At 38.3% G+C, this 15,379-nt stretch overlaps 2 protein-coding genes across 11 annotated transcripts in view; one reads left to right on the top strand and one right to left on the bottom strand.

Annotated features, from left to right (window-relative positions):
* The window catches only part of LOC134814230 (cytoskeleton-associated protein 5-like), a 129,256-nt gene that overhangs the window by 81,085 nt on the left and 32,792 nt on the right, over nucleotides 1–15,379 (bottom strand). The gene's annotated exons all lie outside the window — the stretch shown is intronic.
* Nucleotides 130–1,975, top strand: LOC134813805 (uncharacterized). The gene is made up of 3 exons (XM_063821685.1): nucleotides 130–182; nucleotides 420–1,626; nucleotides 1,922–1,975. Exons 1-3 carry the CDS (start codon nucleotides 130–132, stop codon nucleotides 1,973–1,975), a joined length of 1,314 nt encoding a protein of 437 aa, XP_063677755.1.

Genomic DNA, 15,379 nt, shown 5'->3' with positions numbered 1-15,379 from the left:
ATACTACGAATTGTTTCAATTTACCGTTCTGGCACCTCCACATCTCAGAGTGCTAACATCCCCCAATTTCTAACTGACTTTGAGCAACTCTTGGTTGATTTAGTAGACAAACCTGGAAAGCCCTTGATCATGGGTGATTTTAATATCCACATTGAAGACGAAAATGATTCAGTTGCACAAAGGTTTAATTCACTACTTAAGTCTTGTGGGTGGGTGCAACAAATTTCAGCTGCAACACACAGAGATGGGGGCATATTAGATCTTGTAATTACCAGGGATGGTTCTTTTACTCACGATTGCATTGAAGTTCTAGATCCTGTCATTACTGATTCTGGTACATCGTCTGACCACTACTTTGTTGCTTTCAATTGCAATGTATCTCCAGCACCCATAGGCACTCTAGAACCAATTACTTACAGAAACATTGCTTGCATAGACCTAGATGCTTTTGTTGAGGACATTCTTAAGTCAAAACTATGTGACACTGATTGCTTCAAAGACCTCGATAGTGCAGTTGATATCTATGAGTCTGAGTTGAGCAGTATTTTGGACAAGCATGCTAAAGAAAAAACTTTCATCCCAAGAAAAGATCATAACGCTGAATGGTGGTCTACACACTGTCAACAAGCAAAAGCAATGAGAAGAAAGATTGAGAGACTGTATCAAAAGAATCATGATTGCCCAGATTATAAACGACTGTACAGGAAAGCATCAGAGAGAGCATCCTCAGTCATTGTATCCACAAGAGATCACTTCTACAAAACAAGGTTACAAGATAGTGCAGGTGATGCTAAAAAGACTTATTCCATCGTTAATAAGTTGCTCAATAAAGAAAAAGTTAGTACTACTACACCTTCTTGCTCTTCAAATCTTGAGAGTGCTAACAACTTTGCACAGTTCTTTAAATCAAAGGTCGACAACATATACAACAACATTTATTTAGAACAACAATCCCAAGATTCTCCTAACTCAGATGAATTTGTTCCTCTTTCTAATAGCCCAAAGATAGTACAATTCCGTCATGTGTCTGATGAAGAACTAGTAAGCATCATAAAGAATATGTCTAAAAAATTCTGTGATCTTGACCCCATACCTACAAAGATTCTCATCAAGTGTCTCCCAGAACTCCTTCCTCTGATCTCATTTATAGTCAATGAATCATTAGTTAAAGGTGAGTTTCCTATAAAACTTAAGGAGGCTCTCATTCGTCCAAGTTTGAAGAAACGTGGCCTTGACGGTGAATCTCTATCTAACTATAGGCCTATTAGCAATCTCTCATTCTTGTCAAAAATCATTGAGAAGTGTGTATCTATACAGCTCACCAGTTATCTTGAGGATAACAACTTGCTTTCTAAAGTTCAGTCCGGCTATAGGAAGTTTCATAGCTGTGAAACTGGAACAACCAGAATCCATAACGACATCTTGATAACTATTGACAAGAAAACTAAAGTTGTTCTTTTACTTCTAGATTTGAGTGCTGCCTTTGATACTGTCAATCACCCAAGATTAATCAAGAAGCTAAGATCTGCTTATGGCATTACAGGCATTTCTCTTACATGGATCAGGTCCTACTTGGCTAACCGTTCATTTTGTGTCAAAGTCAAGGATTCGTCTTCCTCAGCAACTGTTCTTGAGATAGGTGTGCCACAAGGTTCAATCCTTGGCCCCCTGCTATTCATATTGTACACCAAAGATCTTGAGAACATTGCAAGTATGCATGGGTGCTGTATTCATTTGTATGCTGATGACACCCAGCTGTATTTCACTCTTGATTCTGATGACCCAGCACAGCTAGAGCACAATATGGAACACTGTATGTCTGATATCAAGAAATGGATGACAAACAATTTCCTTCAACTGAATTCTTCTAAGACTGAAGTCATCGTTATATCCTCTAAATTTGACTCAACAAATATTCCAGCCTCTCTACAGATTGTTAAGGATCAAGAGCCACATGTTGTTAGTGGAACTGTGAAGAGTCTTGGGCTGTATTTGGACAGTTATCTTTCAATGAGTGATCAGATTACGTCAGTGGTTCAAGCATGTAATATTCAGATCAGAAATTTGTGGTTTATTGCATCAAAACTGTCTTTTAACCTTAAGATTCAGCTTGTTCATGCTCTAGTACTCTCTAGAATTGATTATTGCAATAGCGTATATTTTGGACTGAGCTCTTATGATTTAAGTCGTTTACAGAAGGTGAAAAATTCTGCTGTAAGATTTATTTTCGGGAGAGGAAGAAAGGCACACACTACTCCACTACTTAAGAAAGTTCATTTTCTACCAGTTAGATTTAGAATAGATTTTAAGATTGCCCTACTTGCCTACAAGTGTTTAAATAATATAGCTCCTCCTTACTTAAAAGAGTTGATATCTCCTAGGCAGCAAAGTTTTAAAAATGTACGTCTTGATAATGATTATTTATACCTTAGTTTTCCGCCCTCTCCTAACTATGTAAACACAGAGAAAGCTTTTAGTCACTGTGCAGTTAAAGTATTTAATTCCTTGCCATACGACATAAGATCAGCTGAGTCTGATCTTATTACTTTTAATACTTTCAACACTACTATATAACAAATAATTTGAGGACCCCGAAACTTCTGAGTTATACATCATAAAAGATTTTATATCTGTCTCCATCCTCCCAAAAGAATGGTAGATCCCGATCAAAACTCAGAGGGGCTGGACTCCTCAAATCATGTCTTACAGGGGCAACATGACAATGGTAATGATAATGACAATGATGATAGTGCCAGCCCCCCTTGTTTTGTTGTGAACGATCCACGTATGTTAGCTGCTGATGGAATCTGCAGAAACTGCTCGTTTGATTCTAAAGGAGAATTAGAAGTGGTATGTTGTTATGAATGTAAGAGCAATTTTCACGCTACTTGTTACGAACTAAAGGACGGTAAACGTGTTAACTTTCCTGATAATGTATGCTCCCCGTCCTTACTGAAATCTTTCAATGCTAACACTGAATCAAAACAGAAAGGTAAACGTTTTGGAAGTTTCCTCTTCCATTGTGACTCTTGTGTTACATTAGCAAACCTGAGAAACGCTGCTGATTTAAAAACCCATGTACACACCCTTGAAACAAAAATGTCAAAACTAGATGCTGACATAGACACCATTAAAAATCTCTTGTTAAATCCTGCCACTCTTCATGAATTAAGTTTGACCGCAGGAAACTGTTCCATATCACCAACCCTTTCACCAGTTAATAGTAACCATGAAACTGGTGGCTCTAATGGTGCTGTCGAAAATCCCTGGCGCGACAGCAGCAGAGTAGAAAAACTGAGGCATCCAGCTTCAGTAATAGTCTCTGAAGGGGGAGAAAAAGTTCCATTATCTGACCTTAAAACTATTATCACAGAAAATAACATTTTTGTAGATAATACCTTCGAAAACAAGAAAGGTGAGACAGTTATCACCACATCTAGTCAAGCTGATCGAACAAAGCTAGTTCAATCTATCTCCAAAAAATTTCCCAAATCTGATCTCAAGCAACCTATAACCAAATTGCCTACGATATCCATTTCCGGGATTAGAGATGAAATCACAACCGATGATCTCTTTGAAACCATTATGAAACTTTACCCTGACATCAAGTCCCTCATTGATTCTGGTGAAACATTCTCTGTACTCTCAGTCCGCAAACAACGAAATTATCAAACAGAAAAACCACTTTTTCAAGCTTCTGTTAGAGTGAGCAATGCCATAAGGAAGCTAATCGAAAATCGTGACAATTTCCTATCGATAGGTTTGTACCGCTGCAAGGTGTATGATCACTTTTACATCAAACGATGTAATAAATGCCAAAAGTTTGGTCATTACTCAGCCCAGTGCCAAGCATCTAACCATGTCTGTGCTCATTGCACTGAAGATCATGAAACTAACTCATGTACAAATAAAGACACACATTCCTTTCAACCCTCCTGTGCTAACTGTAAAAATTCTAATAGAACTGATGAACAGTACACACACTCAGCCACAGATAGATCATGTCCAGCCTATATCTCTGAACAGCACAAGCTTAAGCATTCAATCTCATATTACACCCAAAAAAACTGGTGAAGAACAAGACTGGAGTTAAGAGCCTTAGTATGAAATGTGCAAGCTGGAATGTTCGCTCTCTAAACAACAAAGTTGACCATGTTATGAACTTTTTAGAAGATAACAACATATCTATTTTCTTTGTTACAGAAACATGGCTAACTGATGAGAACAACAACACCACTGCAATAATAAAAAACTATGGCTATAAACTTTACCAAGCGTATCGCAAAGACAAATCAGGTGGAGGTGTTGCCATAATCTACAAATCATGTGTTCGTCTAATCAAAGTTTTTGCCAACAATGACGGATCATTTGAGGCAATTAACGCAAAACTGAAACTCGTTGATGGGTCTGTCGTCTTCTGCTCCTGTGTCTACCGTCCACCTGGGTCCTTGGGAAATTTCCTCTCTGATTTTGAAGATTTCCTGGCGGATGCATTCTCAAAATACAAGCATTTCTTGCTATGCGGAGATGTTAATATGCACCTAGACAGAATCTCTGCCCATGTGAGCGAGTGGAGCACCATACTATCATCTTTTGGGCTTCATCAACTTGTCTACTCACCAACACATAAAAAAGGTCACATCCTTGATCCTGTTATTTCGTCGCACAAAGTAGTAGATCAAACTTCTGTTGAGGTAATGCAAAACATGGCCAAAAGCTTCCCATCCTGTGACCACTATCCGATTATATTTCAGCTTCATAAGCCTCCTGACATCGACAAATGTGAGAAAGTCATACGCTTTAGAAAGATCAGAGACATAGATCAGGAACAATTTAAAGGTGATTTATCTGTTGCTCTATCTGAGTTGGTTTTTGAAGAAAAGAGCTTCTCTGATGTTGTGACTCAATTTAACAATGGGTGTCAACATATACTAAATGTACATGCTCCAGAATATTCCAAAACCATCAAAGACATTCCCACTGCTCCCTGGTTTGATGGCGAGTACAAAGTTGCAAGAGCCGACAGAAGAAAGGCTGAGAAAGCCTGGAAAAAGTCAAGTCTTGACATTGATCATGATATCTTTGTTCATTTGCGAGAGCACTGTTCAGAGCTGACTCTCACAAAGAAAAAACTGTTTTTCTCTAATACTTTCCAAAAATACAAACACTCACAAAAGAGCCTTTACAAATTTGTAGACACTTTCCTGGATAAAGAAAAGAACCTCACTTTACCATCTTCAGAAAATCTTCAGGAAACTGTAAATGCCTTTAACCAGTATTTTACAGAAAAAATTGAGAAAATCCGAACATCATTTCCCAACACTACTGTGACTAATAGTTCTCCAAACTTCAATGGCCAGGCATTATCTGAATTTAGAAAAGCTACTATTTTTGAAGTAAGAGAATTGATCAAAGAATCTGGCATCAAAACCTCATCGATTGATCCACTACCTAAAGAACTCTTGTCAGAGCACCTTGAGCTAATCCTCCCTACCCTTTGTGATATTATCAACGTTTCTCTTTCAACTGGAAGTATGGAGGGAATCAAACTAGCACATCTCACTCCCCTAATCAAAGGAGATTCCCTAGACACTGAGAACTTAAAGAATTATAGACCCATCTCTAATCTTACATTCATCGGTAAACTCATTGAGCGCTTTGTATTAAAATGCCTCAATGAACATCTAGCCAAGAATAATCTCAACATCGACCACCAGTCTGGTTACAAAAAGCATCACAGCACAGAAACACTCCTCATTACCATAGTCAATGACCTCCTCATAGCCACTAATGAAAACACAGCAACAGTTGTAATGCTTTTAGACCTGAGTGCTGCATTCGACACAGTTGACCATATCAAACTGATCAATATATTGAAGTGTGAGATTGGGATTGCGGGAACAGCCTTGAAATGGTTCACCAGCTTCATCCGTGGTCGTTGTCAAAAAGTCAAGATAGGTGACCTAGAATCTGAAGAAATTGTAATAAAGTTTGGTGTCCCACAGGGCTCTGTCCTTGGCCCTGTGTTGTTCAATATCTACATCCGCTCAATTTACTCTTCTGTAAAATCAAAGCAATTTCTGATCCATGGCTATGCTGATGATCACCAGATCTACAAGTCATTTTCATCCGCTACAGAATATCAAGTCCTCAGCGAAGACCTGCCCTCCTGTTTTAGAGAAATCGAGACCTGGATGACGAATCACTTCCTTCTTCTGAATCCAACTAAAACTGAAATTATAGTTTTTGGTTCAAAACGTTTATTGTCAGAATTAGAAATTGGTGGTGTCTTCCTGAAATCTTCTGTCTGTATAAGACTTGTTAACGTTACCAAAAACCTTGGCTTTACATTGGATTCCTCTCTGACTCTAAATCCTCAGATAAAGAAGCTTAAAGCTGCAAACTGCCACAAGATGCGGAATATTGCAAAGATGAAACCATTCCTCTCTGAAGATCAAATGCAAATCATCGTACAATCTCTTGTTATTAGTTCGCTTGACTACTGCAATGCACTTTACTATGGTACTAATCATTCTGTTTTGAAACAGCTACAATCTCTGCAAAACAGAGCATGTCGCTTAGTTAAAGGTCTAAAGAGGAGAGAAGAAGTTGAGCCCTACATAAAAGAACTTCATTGGCTCAAGGTACAAGAACGTATTGAATTTAAAATACTCCTGCTAACTTTCAAACTGCTCCATGGACTAGCACCTTCATACCTGTCAAACCTTGTCAAGTACAATCCCAGTGGTGGCAGAGATGTGTCTCTTCATTGCCCTATAAACAGTCCACCAAGAGCCTTCTCTTCATCTGCTCCAAGATTATGGAACAACCTTCCTCAAGAAATCAGGAAATGTGTAAACATCAATGACTTTAAGGGAAAACTAAAAGCTCATCTGTTTAGAAAGTCCTTTGATATGTACTGAGTAAATAATACATTATCAGAAGATTTTTAAAATCTTCATCCTATAGCAGGTCAATTTTACGCTTTAAATTAAATTATTTTAGGCTACTAATTTTTCAGGATTTTCGGGCAACATTTGAGATATTATTCTTTTCCGTGTTTCACTGTGTCTGCCAACAAAATTTTAGTGTAGGTCAGAAAAGGAGGCTCTATCCCGGGACACCAACATTTTTTGGGTTGGCACCCAGGAGAAAGCTGCCTTATTCTTTGTATTTTGTCTCAAGTATTTTAGCATCTTCTTCCACTCTGTTTATTTCACCGTCTCTAGACTTGTATGTTGCCCAGATAATTTGACATGACTGTATTGGATTTTCTGTAACATCAGTTACTGTTCTGCAGTAAGCTTTTTTAATAATTTTGTATTGTATATTGAAGTATTCAGATTGTTTGTATATTTGGAGTTATATATTTTTGGAGTCTCATACATAGATTTCTTGTGGTCATCATCTATTTTTCATATGTTTTGTTAGAAAACCTGCTAACCTTTCTTGGATATCTTCTTGTTAAAGGTGTTTCTGCCTTATTTAGTCAGGATTTAACTTGTAGCTATAAACTTCCGTTTTTAATTCCAGTCCAAGGCGAGATGCACGATCTCTACTGTCATTTAGGTATCATTTACAGCTGAGCATAAGGGTTAAATTTAAATTATTTAACCTTTTGGTGCTGTATCAAAATAACATTAATTTATTATTATTATTATTATTATGACATCTTTCAAGACCAAACTTAAAACATACTTTTTTTCTCTAGCATTTGATTGATTTTGAATTTACATAGGTAAGATTAACTTGTCATGTCTAATTTTCAATTAAACTAAGCTCAGTTAATGTAAGAGCCGCTTTAGAAAGCACTGGAGTTTATCTCCAGGATTAAATTATATCGAGTTATATGATTTAGCTATAAGGCGGTTTATAAATGTTGTATTTATTATTATTATAATTGTGGAATAGCATACATAAACGGATTATAAATGAGAATAAGGAAATTCTCACTACTTCTCTATCTTTGGTTAAATTACGCTGTAAAACTATTATCCTAGGATCCCAAACCATCAACAATAATAATACCTGGACTCACTCAGTCACAGACCAAACCAGTTCATCACTCACTCACCAAATTGCCGACCCAATATCTATTGAAGTGGCGAAGATTTTTTAGGCAAATGACATATCGATATTATTGCTGCAGCAGAACAAATACCAACATTATTATATTCCCAACCGCTTGGACCATTAAATAAACTAGGAACTTAACTTTTATTGTTTTAAACTGATATGATGATATTAACTTAACTTACTTTATTACATACTTCTTCTAAGTGTGGTGACTTGGGGTCCATAAATATAACAATACAAGCTGATAAACCAAAAAGAACAACTGGGGTAGATAGGTAGCTCTGGTGGGTGCGTAACTTTTACGGTCTGCTCTCTCCAAGATCAGCCTGCTTCTCCATTTTACCGCTCGTCTGGCGGCAAAGTCTATTTGATCGACTGTTCGCGTTGTAAGCAGCAGTGGCATGTTGATTGTCTTAGTATGCGGGGGATCTCAAGGCAGGCCATCAACGCCATGGTTGACTACCTATGTCCCTTTTGCTATGTTGCCCCAGTAAGCACTGCCAGGAATAAGAGATCAGACACATGCTTCTCCTGCAGAAACACAACAGTCTTACGACAGGCTAACAGTGAATTTGAAGCCTCAGCTGCTGCAGATAATCTTAATAATATAGGCCTAATCTCAGCATCGCTTGCCTCGGTAGACAGTGAGAAACTCTGCGAGCAAATAGCCAGTCTCAACAGCAACATGGAACGTCTTCAGACTTTTGATCTCCATCTACAACATCTCCTGATTAAAGAAGACGGGTTGAAGTCCCATCAGGCTCAAATGAAAAAGTTAGAAGCAGCACTGTCCTCATCATCCAGCGCTGCCACAGACCCTCTAGCCAACAGCATCGAGCAGCTGAACCAGCAACTTGCACAGCTTCAATCGCATCAAACTGCAGCATCCGAAACACCTGCTTGCACTGCCACTCATGAGCTACTTGAGAGAGTCTCACTAGAACTGAATGAGCATTCCACCCAACTTAACAACTTAAGCAGTCAAATACAGGATTCTAAAGCATCTCCTCAATCTAAAGCACCACCTGTAGCCCAGTACCCCTCTCCTCCAGTGCAGACTCCCCTACAACCTGAACAACCTACCCCTCACTTACCACATGATCAGGTGCCAGTAACTGAAACCAGGCCAGATTTTATTCTGGCTACTGAATCTGAGAAAATTATTGCCTTTCTTCAGTCATGTTCTTTCAAACAAGAGAACGGTCACTCCGTCACTTCATTTGGCACCCCCTACCACTACATGGGATCTAAATCTTCAGAAAATGTGCCACCAATTCCTGAGGAACTCAAACCATTATTTGATGAAATGAATAAAGTACAAACTGAACTTTTTAACAAGAGCTACCCGGATCAGCCCCACCTGACGGCCCCGGTTATCAATTCATGTCTCATCAACAGATATGATGGCTCTGATAGTCACCTGCCTAACCATTCAGACCGTGAAGTGACCATCCATCCAGAATCATCAATACTTACCTTGTCTCTCGGCCAGATCTGCAACATCAAGTTCACTGAATGTGACTCTAGAACTGAATCCTCTCTTGAATGTCATGATCGCTCCCTGTACATAATGAGCCGTAGATCACAAGAAGTTTACAGCCATATGATTGAGCGTGGCTCAATATCAGATGGTATTCGGTATTCGCTGACCTTTCGTGCTGTTAGCTGGACAAATAAAAATTGCACAAGCTTACATGGTGATTCAAACACAGGCTTCTTGCGTTTTGGGTCTGACAAGAGGGGCACCTTTGGCGAGCTCATGCCAGGTCAAAAGTTCTGGGCTCCCAGAATTGAAGATATCAACCCTGTGTCCTGCATGGGTTACGCCAATGTGGTGCTCCACTGTGGGATCAATGACGTGAGACAGCCTGATATTAGTTGTGAGAATGATGTTGCTGATTGTTATAATAAACTCAAGCTGAAAATTAAACAAATTAAGAATCTTAGCCCCAGCACTAGAGCTGTTTTTGTTTGTAAACTGCTGCCTACTAAGGACTTAGAGCTGAATGTAAAAGTTAATGCATTTAATAGACTGATTCATTTCGACCTGCTCCCTACATGTAAGGATGTCGTATGTGTTAAGGGTTTCGAAAAGTTTGCCTGCAACTATGGTCTTGCGGACGAACTGTCGAAACAATTCGACAGACATGGTCGACTTGATACACTTCATCTCAACAAGTTAGGGGCAAGAGTCCTTGCTGGACTCATTAAACAATCTGTATTTATTAGGTTAAATGGCGGAGAAGACAGAAGAAAACACATCGGCAAAGTTAATGGACGGCTATACAGCAACGTGGCTAGTGACCCGCCTGCACTGCAGCGGAGGGGACGGAACGGTTAACAGGTATGGTTAATCGTGTTCAAAAGGAAATTTGTAGTCACTGTCTGAAGAATATTGGATTAGGGCTTCCCCACTTTGAATGTTTTAACTGCAATAGTATTCTCCATGCCAAATGTTTTAATCCTTCCAAAGCGCAAGTTATCAATGAAAACTTTTACTGCAACGAGTGTAAACATTCCATATCTAAAAAATACAATCCTTTTAAAGTAATGACCGATCCTGAAGTTAATGACTGTGACCCATGTATCCAAAAGATGTCCGATGCTTTGGAAAACTGTAGATCCTATACAATTAAGGACTTTAACACACATATCAAACCTTGTTTTGCAAGCAACTGCTCCATGATTTTCCAGAACATAGATGGCAATAAAACAAATTTTGATGCCTTTAGCATGGAACTAAACCGATTAGCCGAAAAATTTAAAATTATTGGACTTGCTGAAACCAATATTGGAATAGAGGAAAGCACTGTTTACTATCTTGAGGGGTACAATTGTTTCTATCAGGATAAACATATCAATAAAGCGAAGGGAAGTGGAGTAGCATTGTACTTAAAGGACGAACTTAATGGAGTTGTAAACGAAGAATTATCATGGGTAACCAAAAATCTTGAAACCCTATTTATTACTATTCAACATGATGAACCTGTACATGTAGGAGTACTGTACCGTCCTCCTAGTGGGGACTCCACAGAGGCACTAAATGAACTTAGAAAAATTATTGAATCATGCCCAAAAAAGAATGCTTACATACTAGGTGACTTTAACATTAATCTCCATGATGAAAACAGTAAACTTGTTCAAGACTTTGAAAACCTTATTCTAGGTCTAGGTTTATCACCACTTATTTCTACTTCCACGCATCATAAACCAGGATGTAACGAATCGTGTATTGACAACATACTCACCAACAACATAGAAAACTCTATCTGCTCTGGAACAATTAGTACCTGCATCAGTCACCATCATGCTGTATTCCATATATTCAACTCACCCCTAGTCAGTACTGAGGTTCATGAACAAAACTATTTCCAGTACTATGACTACTGTGCAAAAAATGTGGACAAATTTGTGGAAGTACTAGACAATGAATTAACTAGTGATCCACCAGAAGACTTCAGTAATTTTTTCACTGTATTTAATCATCAACTAGACAGTGCATGTAAATTAAGCCAGCCTAAGTGTTCTAAACGTACTGCTAAGAATAATCCATGGATTACATCTGGCCTGATTGCCTCTATAAATAGAAAACATGAGCTTTATGACCTGTGGAAAAAGGCAGTTAAGAAGAAATGCCTCAACGCCTCTTCAACCAACCATGCAGACTGTCTTACCCTTTGTTTTAATTGTACAAATAAAGTAACACGTCATGAAGAATTTAAGGCACACCGGAAGTTATTAAACCACCTTATTAATTCTGCAAAACGTAAGTATCATGGTGTTAAGATTACAGAATGCGCTGGAGATAGTAAGAAAACTTGGCAGATAATTAATGAACTGCGTGGTAAGAAGAGACGTGAGATTAAACCTAACTTTGTGATAAATAACGAGCGTGTGATTAATCGGCGTGTAATTGCAAATGAGTTCAATAAATACTTTGCCTCTATTGCAGCTAACTTGAACGAAGCATACTCTGGTGACTTCTTAAGAATAAATTCCCTGCCGTCATTTACTGATTACCTGCCCACATCAGTTACGTCCAGTATTTTTCTTTGTGATTGTGACTGTATTGAGATTAAAGAGATCATAAACGAACTAAAAAACGGGAAATCTAGTGACATACCTATTCATGTGATCAAGAAGTCGTGTCAAATTACTGCACCGTACTTAGCTAGATACTTTAATAAATGCATGCAAGAAGGCCACTTTCCCGATGAATTAAAAACTGGGAGAATCAGCCCCATTTACAAAAAAGAAGATGAACAGCTTTTAGAAAACTATAGACCAGTATCAACTCTACCTGTATTCGGGAAAATTCTAGAAAAGTTAATATATAAGCGGCTCTATAGTTTCCTTACTTCCAAGGGTATAATACATGAAAACCAGTTCGGCTTTAGAAAAGGACACTCCACCAGCCATGCACTGAACTACTCTGTAGAACATATAGAATCGTTAATTAGTAAAAAGCAACATGTCCTAGGGGTCTTTATCGATCTCTCAAAAGCCTTTGACACTCTAGACCACTGTAAACTAACTACAAAATTAAACAACTATGGCATAAGAGGAAATGCTCTGAATCTTATCTCTAGTTATTTGTCTAATAGGAAACAATTTGTAAACGTTTTGGATACCAAATCTGATGAATTACCGGTTGAATTCGGGGTCCCTCAGGGTAGTGTATTAGGACCTCTACTTTTCCTACTGTACATCAATGACATATGCAATATAACTAAAAAGGGTAAATTTGTCTTATTTGCAGACGATACTAATATATTTGTCGCTGCCGATTCGAGAAATAAAGCATATGAATTGGCTAATGAAGTACTACAGGCCGTAAACAAGTATATGGGAGTTAACCTACTGCACATTAATGTAAAGAAGTGTTGTTACATGTATTTTTCTCCCTCTAAACGTAATAATAACGAATTAGATGCCGATATAGATAGCCAAAACTTGTCCATTAATAACAAAATAATTAAACGTGTAAGTCAGACAAAGTTTCTCGGAGTAATCATGGATGATAAATTGAGCTGGAAACCACATATATCATCCCTCAACAAGAAACTAAGAAGTGCTTGTGGACGTATCTACCGTATTAAGAAATGCTTACCAGAATCACTATATAAACAAATATATCATTCTCTCTTTGAATCACACCTAGGTTATGCTATTTCTGTCTGGGGAGGTATTCCCAATAATCAGTTAAAACCACTATTTATTACTCAAAAGAAGTGTATCAGGATTCTATTTGGAGACTATGAAGCTTATGTAGACAAATTCAAGACATGTGCTAGAGCAAGACCAATTAATTCTCAACGTCTAGGATCTGAATTCTATGTTAAAGAGTCCACTAAGCCTCTATTCACAAAACATGAATTACTTGTTACAGAGAACCTGTACCGATACCGTTGTTTAATGGAACTTTTTAAGATCATTAAGTCACGAGTACCAATTTCGTTATACTACTTATTCAACATATCAAATAGGAAAGATAATCTGTTCATTACACCCTCTCCAACTAATCAATTTATTTATAAATCTGCATGGCTGTGGAACGAATTCCGTAAAGTTGGCCCGTTAACTTTCACCTCCACATGCGGATCTGTCAAGAATTTACTTAAACAGTCACTTCTAAGAGCTCAAAACCGGTATGGAACTGAGTGGTGTGACAGAAATTTCACTGAATTCTGATTATGAAGTGATATTCATTTGCCTGTTATTCCCACTTAACCACTTACTGACTGACAAGCTTATCTATGAATACCATGCTTGAATTTAGGTAAACAACATACAACTCATTCCCAGTAACGCTGAGCGCAACCGCCGAATGACACAGTAATATGAGACCGCGCATAGCATTGCGCGCCCATGCTGTGCGCGTTGTAGGCCGAAACTTGGGAAGTTCCCGCTCTAATATTCAGACGACAGTGATGACTCATTAAGAGCACTAATTTCGACCACTTTCCCGGTCGAGCCATACCAAATCAAACTAATTGACCCACGTGTATAGCCAATGTCCTGGCGGTGCTGAGCCGATGTAAAACTCTTCTGTAAACTCTTTTGTCTCTTGTAACTTGTTTATATTTTATATTTTAGTTATACTGTGTACTGTGTACAATAGTTATAGCGTATAGTGTGTGTAGTGTGTAGTGGTTATTTTGTTGTGACGTGTCACTTTATACTTTGCTACCAACGTCAGCCTTGACTTACCATTTATTGTAATTGGTACAGCATATATCCAAACTAAAACACTGTTTTCGATCTGACGGGTGATGGGCTCTCTCTGATGGGACACAGTTCTAGGGGGTACCCGGGGTACGAGTTAACGAATAGTGTTCGTGTCCTTCCACAATCCCCTCTCATTGTGTTTTTGACGGAGGAGAAGCCTAGTTCATCCGTCTGCATCGCTTAATCGAGTTGAAAATTTAGCCAATAACAAACTAAATTACATGTTAGACTGATAGCAGGTGTAGAGTTTATAACATACAAATTCTAAATTTTTGACGGCTGACGATGGTAAGTCGCTACGTTTAATTCGGGACTTTTATAGTCTTAAGTCTTGGAGCTCAAAATGTCTCGTGCTGTGGGCCGTATAAACGGCGCACACCACCGCCCCGCCTTACTTCACGGTTGCGGAGCGGAGCTGGTGCCGTTTGTCTCGGCCTCAAGTGGCGAGTGCTTGCCCATCGAATACACGATTGAAACACTAATTATTTATTGGAATTCTACAGTTTCCAAAACGAAGTACGAAGATATATTAACTTTGAGCTTTGTTTTGGCGACTGCTTCATCGATGGGCGAGTAGGTATTTGTTGTTTAGCAGTGTTGAATATTGGAGCAATTATATAATGTATATCTCCATCATAATATAGGCTAGTGTAAAGATATATAATCAAGAATACAAACAAACGCGAACGGTATTAGTAACTCGCTAGATTATAGATGTTATTTAAACACATATGTTTACGTCAATTATTACTAAAATTAATATTCTTTTTGCTTTAATATAATTACATTGTACATGTCACATGGATTAATGGATTAGTTGAATGAAACGTGTGCTACAAATGTCTACGCCTCACGCAGAACTGCGTACCGCTCAGTACTAATTCATGCTTGAGCGGTACTGCTGTTCACAGTGGCGCGCACTCAATTTAATCACAATAAATAACGAGCGCGCGGTTTTTTAGAATCTCTCCATTATTATATTAATTAGATCGCAGTGCTCACGGCCTGTACTGCGTGAACGACAGAAATATCTTTTAAATTATTTTGCTTCTGAAATTTTGGCTCTAGTAATTAA

Source organism: Bolinopsis microptera, chromosome 4 (assembly GCF_026151205.1).
Source record: "Bolinopsis microptera isolate Bmic1 chromosome 4, MBARI_Bmic_1.0, whole genome shotgun sequence".
Taxonomy (NCBI): domain Eukaryota; kingdom Metazoa; phylum Ctenophora; class Tentaculata; order Lobata; family Bolinopsidae; genus Bolinopsis; species Bolinopsis microptera.
This window is presented reverse-complemented; position numbering and strand designations above follow the sequence as displayed.